The sequence below is a fragment of the Carettochelys insculpta genome, chromosome 6, assembly GCF_033958435.1.
Source record: "Carettochelys insculpta isolate YL-2023 chromosome 6, ASM3395843v1, whole genome shotgun sequence".
NCBI classification, from domain to species: Eukaryota; Metazoa; Chordata; order Testudines; family Carettochelyidae; genus Carettochelys; species Carettochelys insculpta.
Window position 1 is genome coordinate 57,348,884 of NC_134142.1, and position 16,929 is coordinate 57,365,812.

Sequence of the window (16,929 nt, forward strand, 5' to 3'; positions counted from 1 at the left end):
TTTGTCATAGTGATGCCGAGTGTTGCCACATTTACTTTTTTTTTTTGGATATCTAATATCATGTGTTCATATGGAAATTCTATGGTTACGGTTGAGTTCTGCACTTAACACAGGGATTTAACCTTTTTGCTGTGTATGATGAATAGAGTATTTTCCTCAAAGTTACATCAGTCACTCTGGGAAAGTCAGAGTTTGTACCCTATTTGCTTTGCAAAATAAAGCAAATAGAAAGTCAGTTGAACTGGCCTGTGCGTGTTCAGGGTGGTACTGAGTAGCAATTGCACAGTGGTGAACATGAATAAGAATTAAAATTAAGAAAAGGATTTAAGATTAATAAGTCATATCTTCAAAACACTCAAAATAGGAAGGGTGAAGGGAAATCAGAAAAACAAATAGCTGATGCACATAAAATTAATTTAGCTTAATCTGTATCACTGCAAGGTGAGCATATAAAACAATGCACACACAGAGAGATGAATATGCTATTTCTCATCAGGACAAAATGTTTGCTAACACATTTACATCTATCTTTCAGCTGATATGTTAAAACATTGAAGATCTGGCTGCACTTTTGCAAAAAGATAACCTGAGGCTTGGGAGTGAGACAAGAAACACCTCAAGATTTCTGTGTGTTGCTACAGTAAACTATTTCATATCCTGCAGTTCTGGGACCGGGAGGTTGCTGGATATTCAAATATTCTGGATAACAGAGAGGTTTACCTGGCAATTCCTAACACTAAAAAAACCCCAAGATTAGATATTAAAAAACAAACAAAAGTGTATGCAGAGTACTTTTACCAACAACAGTATTATTGTACACTTTAAATTATACTGTATTTGCTGTATTCTTTTGTATTTACTTTCACTATACCATACTTATGGACAATGTAACTAAAATGTACTTATGGTTAAAATGCTGGTTATGTGAGAGTTCTGGATAATAGAATGCCGCATATGAAAGAGTTCTCTGTATTTTTTATATATTAATGGCCTTACATATACGATTTCTGTGCAAGTATTTTTTCCAGATTTCAGATGTCATGTCTGATCTTGTTACTTGTCTTTTCTGTTTGTGCCCTTCAAAAACTTCTGAAGAAACATATATATTTTGAGTAATACAGTCTGTAATCTATCCCGACACCATCAATTTCACTGACTTTTTCTCCCTATGTCTGCCTTCCCTTTTCAAAATATGACATGGATAAATGATCTTGTATTAAAACTTTGCATATGCCACAAGCTCCTAATATGACTTATTTTGCAATCTAGAAGAGAAATGAGTAAAATAGCACTCCACAGACCCATTGACCAGGGGCGGGGTGGGGAAGAAGGGCAGGCAAGAGAGGCAACTAACTGCCCAGGACCCAGCAATTCCAAAGTGCCCAGGGCTCCTGCTGCTACTGCAAGAGCAGTGGTGGCCAGAGCCCTGGACTCTTGAAATCACTGCTGAAGCCCTGCCCAGCACACTTTGGGTGATTCTCAGGGCTGGCTGGGGGTCGAGGGGTGCCAGCATAGCATGTTCTGGGAAGCACTGAGGACTGGCTGCCTCAGCTCCACCCCTTTTGCCTGAGGTCCTGCCCCTTCCAGGAGCATGCAGCTGACCCCATCTCCCCCCATGTTGTCTAGGGGCCTGGAGAGTGTGTCAGCCCCCCTTGCACTCCAATACATTTTCCCTGAATAAAACAATTATTCTGAGACCAACATTCAAGTCACTGATCAAAAAAATTTTAAACTGAATATGCAGTAGATTATTTGGTTCAAACCACTTGTTTTACATCCTATCCTGGAACAAGACATAAGAAAGTATGACACAGAGTACGTATGTTTGAACTACAGTAGACTTTCCTATTTAATGGCTGTCCACTTCCTGGAACCAGTAACATCTTTCATTTTGATTAAATATTTCTTTGAAAGGACTGGAGAACTTACCTTTTTTGTGCATTCTCCAAACACCTTTCTTCTGTCTTGTGTTCTTCTTTAGCTGCAAATGGAAAAAAAAATTGGTATTTTAAATAAGAATCTGACTACTGTACTCTTTGTTTTATAATGTTTATATAGCAGTTGTTTTATTATGTTCAGGTTTGATAGCTTGCATATTACACATAACAAAAATATTTCATTATTTTTCAGCTATTGACCACATGCTGAATGTATGTTTAATATGGATAGACCAAAATGCCATCTACATGAGACATTTGCACGAGCAAAAACATTTATCCTTATATCACTAATAGCACAGATTCACTGGTGGAAGTGGTAGCATTAACAGGTTTCAGAAGTTTTAATGACACACAGGTAAAAATTCCCTGTCTCTAGCCTGACCAAAGGGTCCTGTCTACAATAGAGCCTACACTGGTGTTACTGCTTCACTGACAATTGTTGATAAAATATGGTTATAGTTTGTTTGTTTTTGAAAGAAAAGACAAAGCCATAGGGAAATGGACTAGAAGTCCTGAATTTTGCATTACTATGAACTTGGACTTTTCTTAGGCCAGATCCACCTATAAAGTGGCAACCTTTTAAATAAAGAGTGATTTTCAAATCAATATCAGAGAGGTAGCTGAGTTAATTAAGTACGTACACCGAGCAGTTAGGTTGGTATAACTACAACTACATTGCTCTGGAGTGTGGACTTTTCACAGGGATAAAAATCTGTGGCTGGCCCTGGGTAGCTGACTCAGGCTTGTGGAGCTCAGACTCCAAGGCCAAAAAAAAAATATATTGTACAAATGTTCAAGTTTGGCCTGAATCCTGAGCTTTGGGAAACTTGGTGGAAGGTCTCAGAGCTTGGCTCCAGCCTGAACTCAAATGGGGACACAGCAATTTTTAACCCAGCTGCCATGCCTGAGATCTGGGCCAGACATGTTTGTGCAGCAGGTCTTTTATCCCTATGTAGACATACATTTAAGGAAAGGCAGCTATGCTAGAAGGCTAGACCCTGAAGGGACTTAGATGTTGCAACACTCAGGCATCTGGGCACCTTCTGGGTGCCTAGAAAATCCCTGGAACAACAGTGGAATCCACAAGCCTGAATTATGAGCCTAAGCTCCCCATATAATGAACATGGAGAGACAGGCACCTCAGAAGACAATTCACAGAAGTCAGAGAGCTTCACAAATAGCCATCTAAATTTAGCCATGGGAGATATTGACAAGAGAAGTGTGTCGTAAACCCACATGCCTCTCAGCTACCTAAGATCAGTCTGCAGGGAAGTACATATCTCTGCTTGTACTTTGTAGAGCTGGGAAGCCCTCTCTCAGGGTCTGAAACTGTAGGCGCCTAAGTAGTTTATTGTGAAGCAGGCACATAACTCCCCACAAAATGGGGGCAAAGAAGGCTAAGGCCAAAGCTTTCCTTCCAACATTTATGCCAGTGGCTAGGAAACTCACCTTAAATGCAGGAGGCCTTAAACATGGGTACTGAACTGCTTGATGAGGCGGGATTAAAATAGGGGCTCCTCATTTCTTAGAGAGCCCTTGCTCCTAGATAGTGGGATATTCCAATGTGGGTCTCTCCAAATATCTCTTGCTGAAGCATTCCACTTTAATTACTTAACTACAGGTGCTTCCAACAAAACTCCTGTCGACACCTTGTGGCCAGACACAAAAGCCAATCGCTCTGTTAATCCACTCTATCGACAGGGAGCAGCTGGACTGCCTGGCTGCTCTCTTGACAGAATGGCCAATTGGAAGCACAGCAGACAGGGCTGCCTGGTGACCTGGAAGCCCTGTCTGTTAACAGAGGGACCTCCGGAGTGTCCACAATGCTTTTTTTGTTGACTGATTCTGTCGAGGGAGGCTTTCTGCCTCTTGGGGGAGCGGCAGAAGGCTGTTGACAAAAGTGCTGAGTTTGGCTGACAGTATGTTGACAGAACACATTTTTAGTGTGGACATCATGTGTTTTGTCAACAAAACTCAGGTTTTCTTGACAAAACTGTCTAGTGTAGATGTAGCTCTAGAGTGAGGTGGCAGTGTGAGTGCACAAAGGCAGAAACTTATGGTATGTCTTCACTACTGGGAAGATTGACACTGATGCAGTCAATTTTCTGGAGTCTGATTTCGCACACCTGGTAGGGCCATACCAAATTGACCTCACAGGGTGTGTCCATTGGTGCTGTTACTTCAGTTCCTCATGAGGACTAAGAGAAGTCGATGGGAGCATTTGCTCCCGTTGACCTCCCACAGTGTAGATGGCATGGAAGCCTCAATTAGGGTACACTGACTCCAGCTACATAACGAATGCAGCTGGAGTTGTGTATCTTAATTTGACCTTCCCCTTTAGCACAGACTTGCCCTTAGGCACAACAGGGTTTGATGGAAGCTGAGAGGTCGTTTTGCGGATTGCAGTGGCACCTAAATATGATACTGAAGTACCTAAAACTGGGGATAGGCACTTAAGTCCTTTTTTGGATCTGCCTGAAGTCTTTTCCCAGGCCTGGGGGTATCAATCCTCACTCCTATCTGTAAGGAAAAAAAATTCTAGAAGTCAGTACTGCTGGGGAGTGAGGGCAGGATTGAGGGGAGGAGAAATGATAACGAGGTGGGATTGCAGGCTCAGGGCACAGTGCCATAATCGGAAACCGACCACTTTGGTTAAAGAGTTCTCTAGATTCCTTCCTTTTACCATTTGAAACATTCTTTTATTAATAAATGACTCACATGGTATGAATACTAATAATTTAGATCAGATTGTTTTTATTTTGGCAGGCTTAATATTTTTACCCCACGTATGTCAACACTCAGTGGCATGGTTATTTATTTATTTATTTATATTTAGCCAAGTTACACGGACACTTGGATTTTATCATCACTTGCACGAACCATTTCTAGGTTTCAACCAACATATGCAATACTATAGGTGTATTATTAACTGCTGGTAATTAACAGTCTGTGATTGGCAAGCTTTTGCAGTATGATTTTCAATGAAGTTTTATGTAGGTTCCTTTAATCCTTTTTACTTACCATCTTCTTCAGTGTTGAAAAGTACAATATAAAGGACAATGGAAATAATCAAAGGGTATATCTACACAGTAAAGTTATTTCAAACTAGCAGCCACTATTTCAAAATAACTTTGCTAGTGCCTATACAACACAACCCCCATTTTGAAATAGCAGTTGGGTAATTCTGAAATACGCAAACCTCATTCCAAAAGGAATAGTGCCTATTTCAAAACATCTATTTCAAAGTAGGGGTTAAATAAGCCATAGTGCATCCAATGGCTCTATTTTGAAATAGGCTTGATTGTGATGAGATGCTCTATTTAAAAATAGCTGAGGACTACTTCAAAATGCATTGCCTGCATCAACACTACATTCCCCTTTTGGAAGGGGAATGGAAATGAGGCTAATCGGAAATGCAAGGAGACACTGATGCAGATATTATGTGCCTCATTTGCATAATGACACCCACTTGTTTTCAAAGTGCTGTTTTCGGGGGAAAAAAAAGGTAGTATAAACAGGGTTCCTTCAAAAACAAACCCTGTTTTCAAAAGAACCCTTCTTGAAAAATATGAGGAAGACAGGTGCTATTGAAATCGGGTGTCCTCTCAAATGAACCCTGTCCACATACCTATGAGATCCAGCTATGCCTCACGTTTCAGATTTGACAAAATCACATCCAAACTTGAGCTAACTGCAAATTATTTCATGTGGTAGCTCTCACCATTCCTGTGCAAATTGTTGCTGTCTTTTGACTTCACATGAAACACTTTAAAAATAATGAGAAATTTTCTTACTCATTTTATACTTATTTTTCTGCTGCTTTCTATTTGATTAATTTTCTATGGATAATTTAATGAATCTGAACTAACTTTTGAAACTCAAACTAGATCAGGTAACACTGAAATTACATATTGTTTTTTGCCATATCTATATTGTTAAGTCTTGATTCTATGCTAGCCTATCAGCCTAATACATACAGCTCTTTTATCAGTGATGTAAGCTAAAAAAGAGGGATGCAGTTGTGAATAATCTTATTTAGAAAACAAAATACCTAACATTTCAACATTACTTTTTTGGAGGGGATAGGAAATAATAAATGTTACCATGTTTATGAGCAATAAAACACTGATCAATTTGCAACTGAGCACAACAATTTCTCCCTGACTTTTTGGAATATGTGATATACTGCACCCAACTGGGAGAATTACTTTACATATGCAAAACTGTGTGCACAAAGCAACAATTATATTTACACAGGTATAACAAGATCCAGTTGTTAGAAGCTAAAGCTACACAAATTCAGACTAGAAATAAGGCACACATTTTTTAATTATGAGGATAATTAACCCCTGACAGAATTTATTAAAGGTTGTGGTGGATCTTCCATCACTGGCAACTTGTTAATCAATTTTGTCTTTTAAAAAAAAAAGATGTGTTGTAGTTCAAACAGGAATTATTTTAGGGGGATGGGGCAATTCTATGGCTTTTTTTTTACATGATGTCAGACTAGGTGGTCATAGGGGTCCCTTCTATCCTTTAAACTGTTGGTTTTTCACTTACCCTTGAGGCTTCCGTCGAAGATAATTTTGCTCCTTTGTCTACAGCTGAAGGTTTGATGTTGTATATATTAAAAAACTGGACACATTTTTAATGTGAAATGTTCAAGTACTTTAAATGCCAGACACAGACAAACAGAAGCCATTCTAAATTATTTGCACACTTGCTTCCATGAGGTCTTAACCATGTTTTTCTGAATCAGTTTTGAAAACAGACTCAGTTCGTCTATGTTAATAAATGAACTGTTTCAAAAAGTAGCATAGCTGCACCTGGTGTAAAAAAACATGTACAAAATTTTCTTTTATAAACAAGTCTGCACAGCCTTGGACAAGTCGCTTTAATTTCTCTACTATAGTTTCACTATCCGTAAAATGGAATTACTCTATCTACACAAAAAGGGTGCTTTGAGAACTAATGAATATTTGGTGAACATGCATCAGACTATAAAACTTTTCAGTATTCTTGATATTACCAAAGACAAGTGGTTACATTACACCAGTATGTATTCTGTATACACTGCAGAACACAATCAAGCAATACACATTAGAGAAAGTGTTTATTATCAGAGGTAATAAAAAAGAAACTACGAAATGATGCTTTGTTTTAAAAGTGATAATGCTGTCTATAAATTTGCTGGAAGAAGTGTTGAAGCTCAGTTTATTAGAATTTTAGAGTCATGAACTTTTGAGCCAGTTATTCTATGATCATTCGTTACCTAGATATTTTCAATTTTTCAACATAAATTGCCCCCTTCTAGGGAAGGATTGGAAAGAAAGAATTCATAAGAATGAATTTTATAATACGTATTTAGTCCACTTCTGGTTTAAAACATTTTTCTTTAAATGGAAGATTTTCTTTAATTGATGCTTGAATTGATATTCTGAAAAATATCTTTTAAAATATCATTAAGGCTATTTATTGTTAACTTGAACAAAGAGTTATCATCATTTCTATAAAATCAGGACTAAAATTAGAATGCCGTGTTTCTCTATTCTATGGAAACAATCGAATTCTGAAAATTCTCGTTTCACTGAAAACGGTTAAAATTTCACTCTGTTGAAATGCAATTTAGCCTACATCAATCAACTACTGCCTCCTCTTATGATTTCAGAAAGTAAATAGCTTTAAAGCCTGCTATCACTTAAGTTTAACAAAAACATATCCAACCTTTAATTTAATTTTATTTTTTTAAAAATCAACTATATAATGCTGCGGTCTGATTCCAATGGTGACTATGTAGATTAATCTCTTTGAGATGACTAAGCGTATTCAAACAGTTTACAGAACTGGAAAATTAGTTCTAATCCCTTTAAAACAAAATAAGTTTAAAATCAATCTGTTCTCTGTTTGGAAAAATAAACCAGGCAGATTTAATATAACTACAATCTTCTGTTGCAAGCATCAGTGAAAACTTTAAGGATCAGCACATTCTTATGGCAAGGGTGATGCATTCGAAAGCATGATGAATGATTGTTAATATCAATAGGAAACAGGTCTTCTCTAAAACATAAGTTAGATGTAAATACCTAAATAATGAGTTAATTGGAAGACAGAGGCAATAGTCACTCTGGTGGGTAAAGAATGGGTAATTGTACAAATGGAATGAAACTAATTTCAGAAAAGCTTGTGAAACCAGTGGTTTGAAATGTTTTAGAAGAGAAAAACCATACCATTACCTCCTCCTGTGGGATGATAACAATGATTTATGAAGCTGAAGTCATTTCTGCTGATTGAGCTTAGTAAAGATTGGTTTCACATGATCAGCTAAAGTACAGCAATGAGAGATGTGTAGTGGCCCCACATGTTTGAACACACTAGGACATGCTCTTCTAGGTGATCCAAGGAATAGGGGTATAAAACCTACTGCTTTCCTTTTCATTCATTTCCCCCTCATTAGGACACAGTCCTTTTGCAAAGTAAGCCACTTCTGGTGGTCGGGAGCAGAGGCTCATTGTAAATGCACAGCAGGATAGTGGCAAAGCTGAGATTAATTCTCCATAGATTTATATAGTCCTTTCTCACTGTTGATTGCTTGTACTGTTTCAAAGGTGCTTATGTTGCCTTTTTTTATTGCTGGTTACTGACTTTATTCCGGCATATGGTGGTTGGCGCCATGACATAAAGTGAACATTTTATACCAGAATTAAAGTGGGTATTTGACAGTTTCTGTCAGAAAGTTCAGAGCAAAGAATTTGTGAGACAAGATTTATTGCATATTTTATATGGAGCACATCTGTTTCTTTGCTAGATTTCTGTATACATAAAAAAAGCTATGAAGGTTCTTTAAGAAACAAAGACTGTCACTAAAAAGCATGAATGGAAAAATTACATTATTGAGAAGAAGCAGTTGACCTTCTGAAAGTATGCTGCTAGGAAGCATTACAGTTGCCCACCTTCACAACTTTTCCTCTGGTATGCAGTGGAAAAAGTGACATCATAAAATATTTGCAGCATTGCATTTGGTAAGTGATTTGGCCATGAAATAAGCTAAACAACCTATTTAAAAATAAAATTGAATGTAAGAGTTTATACTGCACTATTATATTTAAAACTGGGCAACAGTAAAGTGAAATCTTACTTTTATAAATTTTAACTTCTGGTGAAATGTGCCAAATGGACGGGTCTTTGAGGAAGAAGTGTATATATCCACAGAATGGGAATGCTGTAAATTTCTCTATACTGCCCTGCTCACAAATTTCAGATCTAACATCAAAGGACCATCTCTAAAGACAAGAAGTAAACCTGCTGAAGAATAAACTGATTTGAAGATTTTGCTACTTCACCTTTAGATAAGAAATTGTGAATTCATAAAAAACTAAATATATCTAGCAGTGCAAGTTGTGTTGGTATGTTAGTTAGAGAGATATTGGTACCGTTCAGACATTCTTCAAAATTAAGCATGTGAAAAAAGAGTCAGATAATGGAAGAATATATGAAATAAAAACATGTAAAAGCATATCCAAAATTCCCTCTTCCACCTGTTGCTTCCATGCTCCCTGACTTGTTAGGCTTTCTTTTGAAACTCTCAAATGTTTTGATCAATATTACACTCATACCAGAATCCTTATTATGAAAAGCTTTTCATATTGTTTACACGGGAGAAACAGAAATGACTTCAGAAGAAGTCTGTTCTGATTTTGTGGGTTTCCTGTTTATAAAGGCCCATATCTAGTACACAGTCATAGGGATGAGTCTGAGAGTTATGTATAAGAAAGGTAATTATTTAAAAAATTAGTATACTTTTCTCTAAAAATTATTTATGTTCATGAAATATTTTCTTTAAACAGTAAAAAGCATGATTTAAATTTGCTTTTTTTCAGATAGTATAACAACATAATACTTAACACTTACACAACACCTTTCAATGTACTTTGTAAATGTGGAACAGTATTATGATCATGCTCTTTTTACTGATCAGGAAAGAGATTAAGAGACAAGGCTGAGTAACTTACTCACAGCAAAATCAATGGCAAACTTTAGACCAGAATCAAGTCTGTCTCTTGTCTTCAGAGTCCTATTAACTGATCCTTTTGTGTGTGTGTGTGTGGGGGGGGGTATAAAATCCCAACTGTCAAGCAAAATATCATTCAGAAATACTCAAGATAGTCTAATGAAAGAATCATTGTAATAGTGTATTTACATCATTGTTTCCAGGCTAAAAATAAACCCCTTTTCTATTAAAAACTTTGACTATTTAAATTTTCATTTAACACTGTGTAACTCTGTTTATAATCCTAGTTTATAACATCTATTTTTCAAATCTTTTACACAATATAGTTTTAAACAGAAGGGGAAAGTGGCTACTTGCAAAGAAAAATGTGGTGGGGCTTGATGCATTACTGAAAAGGGCTCAGATGAACTGTTAAGATGGCAATAAGAAAACTTATATAGAAGAGAATTGTCCTAGGATTAGTATAACTGTCAGGTTAGTGAAAAAATGTTACCTATTCTTCCTGTTTGCTTACTTTGTGCATTAGATACCACTTTGAGAATAGTCAGAGTCACTGCTTCCCGTTTGTATATAGTTAGTCTTTCCATTGTCTGTGTTTGTCTTTACATAGCAACAAAGGAGACAATACTTCTACTCCAAAAAATGCAAGTTTTAAACCTCAAAAACTGGCAGAAGGCCTTGAGGCAGGTGTGTAAATGGAACTAACTTTGTATTCAAATCTGACTGTTTCAAATGGACAAGTGTCCTAAAACTTAAATACAATAGTTAAATGTCTACTGTGGTCAATAGGCAGTGTTGAATGAGAATTTAAGATCTCCTACATTCTATGGGTACCATAAAAAGGGGGAGGGAATTTTCAAATAAATTAAATTAAATATCCTTAAAGGGTGCTTACTCCTCTAATCCCAATAACAGGAATGATACATACATAGGGTGGTGATTATACATCATAAAAGTGAACAACAGAGTTAGAAGCTCTTCATCAGCCCTTCTTATTTTGCTTCCATGTTACCAAAATCACCAGACCTTCCACCCCTAAACAATAACCCAATTGCAGCAACAACTTTGACCTCTGTTTGAGCAAAACAAGCTTTTCCTTACAGAATACTCACAGACTCAACCTGCCACCACCTTCCTTTTATTCTACATATATTCATTCATTATAGGAACTGAGGAGACGATATGGACTTTAATGCTAGCACTACACAGATGACACAGCTCTTCAATTCCTTTGTCCCAAACATAGATAGTTTATCATCCAACTCTCTGGTGCCTGGACAAGATAAGCAAAATAGATGTAACTCAATTCTAGGAAAATCTTTTCATGGAATTATCAAAACCGTCACACTACACTAATTAAGGGCATCTTCACCACCACCAAATATCAAACTATTATGCCAGCCTGGGTTTCTTTACTACTCCTCAACTCCCAAATGGTGTCACTCTTGGAGCAGAAATGTCTGGTTTGCTATTTCTGATTTATTGCTTTTTTATCCATACAGCTCAAAGGCTGCATCTATAGCAGGGATTTTTCCCAAAAAAACCAGGCTACCGATGGAAAAAAAATGCACCTACATGGCAATTGTGCTTTGTCAATAGCTTGTCAGGGGGAGGGATAGCTCAGTCGTTTGAGCGTGGGCCTGCTAAACTCAAGGTGGCGAGCTCAATCCATGAGGGGGACATTTAGGGATCTAGGGCAAACAGATTTTTAAAAAAAAGCCATATATCTCATGGATGGTGATAGTTCCTGCTGACAGGGCAGGGGACTGGACTCGATGGCCTCTGATGGTCCCGTCCAGCTGTATTAGATGGGTATATCTCCAAAACCCAACACATCCGCCAGTAGCATTATAACTCTTCCCATTCAGGTATACTGCCTCTCGCGCCAGTGTTCGGTCAAACAGCAGCCATGTATATGCTCTGGGGCCCTTTTGCCTACAGATAGGACTTCCAGTTCATCGGGAAGCCCTGTTGCAGGGCTTCCTGGCAGCTGTTCTGTCAAGAGAGGTAGGGCAGTCTGGCTGCTCTCTGTCAATAGAGCGGATTGCTCATTCCACCTGCTTTTGTGTGTAGATGAAATCTGTTGACAGGAGTTTTGCAGGGAAGTCACTTCCAACAGTCACTTCTGTTGACAGAGGCTTCTCATGTAAATGTGTTATCTTTATTTCACTCAGGGGAAACTGAGGCACTAAGTGTCAAAGGTACTTACTCACAAATGAGTCAGTGACACAACCAATCACAATGATTGGGAAGCCCTTTTCTTCTGAACACAGAGTTTACCAGCATGATTCACTCATCACCTCAGAGTTCAGTCATTGAAACACACTGTACCATGGGGTAACCTTAGAATATTATGAAGATGCTCGAGATAGCCCAATACGCAGTGAGCTATTCTTGTACAACACAGTTGTGACAAACATCATCCCAATGTACCAATCACTTTCTGTTCATTAAGGAGCTTCAAGGCCCTCAAGGGCTATGGAAGAGATCTTGCCTCTGTTCATCACCATGAACTGCCATGTCAGATACAGTTGCTGGGAACAATGACGTTAACATTCACAACGATGAGACAGGACTGGGCTGGGCCTCCTCAGCAGGCAAGCCCAGGATTGCAGAACTCTCTTCCACCGTACCTCAAATGGGCATACTTATTACCATGTTCAGAGCAAGATGTACATTCCATCTCCTGAGAGGGCTTTCACCACCAGCAAACTAGAAACAGCTCAGTCCAGAAAGGAAAATACAAGAATAGAAATAGAAGACAGATTAAAAGAAAAATTAAAATACACCCCAAAGGTATTTCCAAGGAAGGGATGGCAAATGCTTGTTTGCTTATGTAATCATTGTCTGCCCTCTGATAAACAGGCCTATTATAAGTCAGATAAGATATAAGGAAAAGTCTTTTTATTAAAGCAGCAATTTCTAATGAGTTAAGTATTGCTCATAGATACTTCTGTGATTGGCACCATGTAAATACCTGAGACAGAGGGACATAATTCAGCCTCTAAGCCATCCCTCAATAAGTAAGATTGTTAACTGTTAATAGTTGTATTTCGTGTTAGACTGTTGTCTGTTCAGGGCCAGATAAATACAAAATGAACCAGCTAAATTCATCTGGTTTGACTGACACCATTGTTTCTCACCCAGTATGCCACTCAAACATTATTTGTAAGAATGAAAGCCAACACAAATCACATCAGCATTATTCATATGTAACAACCTAGTCAAAAGGAATTCCTTTTCTCTTCATGGGACTCTCTTGTGTATCCATATAATTGTGCCATTAAAATATAAGAGCCTTCTGCAGGCTTACAAAATTAGTTTAAATCTTAAAAAATTATTAGGCTTGGAAGGATTAGATTATCAGTAAATAGGAATTAACTTTGATTTCACAGTATACATAAAGAAGAACAATGAACAAATATTTCTAATAACTAAAATTTACAGATACACAAAAAAGAAAAATGCTGTTTGCAAACTTTTCAGAGATAATTTAAGGCTATATATTTTGTACATTATGACAATTTGTATTTTAATGGTTATGAAGCTTTAACTTTTTGAATTTCAGTGTCTTTGGGCACTAAATAATTATTGTCTGACCCACACAAATTTTCCTGAAACTGTGAACATTTAAATTGATAAAAAATGCTTAAAAATGAACACTGGTTATCCAAAGTTATAAAAATGTTGAATTCTGCCACACACAAAATTATTGACATATGTAACAAAATTATGTACTTGTATCTATAATATTAAAATTTGTCTTTTCTTAAGTAACTGAAATACTCTGTCTGAATGTCAAGTTTTCTAGTAGAGCTATTTAATTTTTAAGTATCTTGGAAAATAAAATATTTTACATTAAAGAAGTTTTTTTTTTTACTGACACTAAAAAGTTATGTGCTTCATTCTCAGCAAAACCAAAAAAGATAATTGTGAACACATGACGAATTCTTTGACATTTTGAAGACAGGGAAACAAAGGCTTTGCCCAGAATACTTTCTTTTAAGAATATATCCATAGATAAAAACATTTAGCTGGAATAAAGATATTTGATTTTAAACATTTCAAGTGGCAAAATGCTACTGTAATAATATTTATGCATTATAAGTAGGAGACACAATGTTTATTATTCACTATTTATATGAAAATTGAGCTTAAAAAGTCCCAGTTAGGATGGGATTTAATTGTCCTAGAAACAGTACTAACAAATCTTGAGAAAGTCCGGGAAGCAAAAAGCTGACATTCTAAATAAGCATATAAGTATTTAGGGCATTCAACTACCACTGAACCCAACAGAAATCTACCCATTGGCTTCAATGGGAGTCCAAAATTCAAAATTAGGGATAGAAATCACATCTAAAAACATTTGCAGAACTGCACTGGTAACGCCACAGTTAACCAAAGCAAATAATTTTGTGAAGCAATTTCTCCTCCCCATTTCTTGCTTACCTTGTGCAAGTTTGGACACAAAAGTTTGGACAACAAAACTAAGTTGCTGCTTCTCATCAAAATTACTTTCCAATTCTCAAATACCAGAACGTTGTTTATTTATCTAACTAGTACCCTCATCCCTCCTAGAAATGGGAACACTTTACTGGTAAATAAAGTGACTTAGAACTCTCTCTCATGCAACAGAGATTTGTTTCAGCACTTTTTAGAGTGGGGACAAGTGATTTGTATGCTTAGGCAGTATTAGCAAGCCAAAACTACTAAAATCAAGGAATATCTACCAGATGGGTAGAAAGAAATAGCTCACACTTTTTTTTTTCCTTGGGTGAGGCCCAACATTGTAGTATTTCAAAGTATATTTCAATTTCAATCAGGTGATTACTCCAAATATTGGGTCTCATTCTATTTACAGAAAAAGTTAAGGAAGTGGTTTCCAGGTTCTTACAACAGTCTTCAAAATATACATTTATTTCTTTAATGTCATATGTTTTTATAGCAAAACATGGATTGCTTTCCCACTATTTTGATTAAGGAAAATTTTGTTTTGAAAAGTACAGTCCTTTCAAAAATATTTAATAATCCCTTCTACTTGATCAGTCAATGGCACTGTAGCTCTTTGCACTACATGATGTATGAGCTGATGAGTTCTTTGATGACTGCTGAGTCTGAAGCACAAGTGCCCATCCCATCCATGGTTAGGGCACAGCTATGCGTTAACAATGCTCTGAATCCAAGCAGCAGACTTTGTCCTCCTCTGATGCAGGTCATCACACAGCTCAGTCCAGGTTGTCTCACCATGCCTTGCTCCACCAACTTGACAATTACAACAGCACTCTGTACTCCTTTCCTAGTCACTTTTACTAACTACAAGCAAATGTGTATGATTTTTGCAGGACTTCTAACCTCCAGATATTATGGTACCTATGTGCCTAAACACTTCATGTCTCTTGGCAAGACCTATGAGGCTTTCATTGCAAGTCCAATGATTATAAGTATAGAAGCGATATCGCTCAGCGTCCCAGGCTCACTGCTTAGTGACTTGTTGATACTTGTCTCTCTTCCCTGGATTTCCATGCTTCTCTGAACCCTTGTTTTGCCTGGACAGATCATTTGACTTCCACACAGTCACTATTGGAATATATTTTGAAATTACATTTCTGAAGTTTTGCATTTCTCCAGTGACAGAGTTGATCAGCTCCATCATCATCTGTCTTGTGGCTGGTTTCAGAATGGTTTTTAAGATTCACTTCTTCCCCCCACACTACACTGGTGATGGTTTGTTTATTTTGTTTTATAGACTGGTGTGGTAGGCTAGCTCCTTGTTATGGGATGTCAGTCTTAAATTTAGTTGTCTTGTGAATGACAGAAAATAACCATCTTTTTGTGGTTATTCCACAACTGACAAAGATTCTACTTGCTATTATTGCTTACCAAAGGAAATCATAACTTCCACTGTAACAGATCAAGATTGAGAGAGTTGCAATTCCTTGGGTGAAATTTTCAGCTAACATACTTTCACAGATAGCTTAGAAAAACACTCAGATCAGGTATTCGGCTACATCTACTGGTGCTAAAAGGATGAAGATGACTTGAAAACCAAAATCTAGAAACTGCATGCATAGGCAGTGAAAGTTTATATAACTGCACAGCAGATGAAGCACTCGATCATCTTCTGTGTTATAAATTATATCTTTAACCCACACCTGAAGTCCAAGACCGAATAAACAGGAGCCCGAACAAAAAACACTACAACCAAGATGGCTGCCCAAGATCTTGTACCCAATTTTCAGCATCCTTAAAGTCAAGGGTAGGAACAGAATGTACAAGAAGCCCATTCTGAAGCCAGAAGAGAGAAGCTTCTGCCCAGGGTGCTTTGGACAAGCATTCCACTAAACTAATGGCAAGCCAGCCCTGTGCCATGCCCCCAACAAGTTAACTGGGGATAGCCTAACTCCAAATATTGATGATAAACACTTGTGAGAGAAAAAAGGGGAAGACTTAAGTTGCACCTCAGTAGATAAGTTACTTTTCTACCATAGTAACACTAAAAATGTCTTTCCAAATTCATCCAAAGACCACAGAGTCTAAAATGACAAAGAGACAAAGGATGGGAGTAAACAGCTACAACAGAGAAAGAAGTGACCATGGTGATAAAACACATGAAGTGGACTAGTTAAAATGTGTTTGGGTTTTTTACTATTTAACTGAAGCATCCCAAATTCCTTACCTACATCTTCCTCCTGCATGCAGCTTGCTCATAAGATACACACATTAAGATAATGAAGTAGATAACTGAGTCAAATAGTTTCTTATCAAGGTAGTGCACCTTTGCGAGGGATTTAAATGAGATCAGTACATGAGCTTTTGAAAATCAGCACAAAAACAATATATAGGTGCAGGGAGTGGCATGGAAGCAACAGCAGAGGTAGCTGTGCACAAAGAAAAGATGATGTTGTTGTAAAGAAGATAAGGTGACACAAGAATAGAGAACTGAGTGGGGCCTTGAATGTGATGAAGTGGAGGATGGGAAGC

General features: G+C 37.3%; 1 protein-coding gene across 2 annotated transcripts in view; it reads right to left on the reverse strand.

Annotated features, from left to right (window-relative positions):
• Window positions 1-16,929, reverse strand: part of FMN1 (formin 1) — a 360,158-nt gene that overhangs the window by 37,455 nt on the left and 305,774 nt on the right. For both annotated transcript variants that reach the window (XM_074996955.1, XM_074996956.1), the window contains exon 16: window positions 1,930-1,981. In XM_074996955.1, coding sequence (XP_074853056.1) covers window positions 1,930-1,981 — 52 coding nt within the window. The remainder of the gene's footprint in view (window positions 1-1,929; window positions 1,982-16,929) is intronic.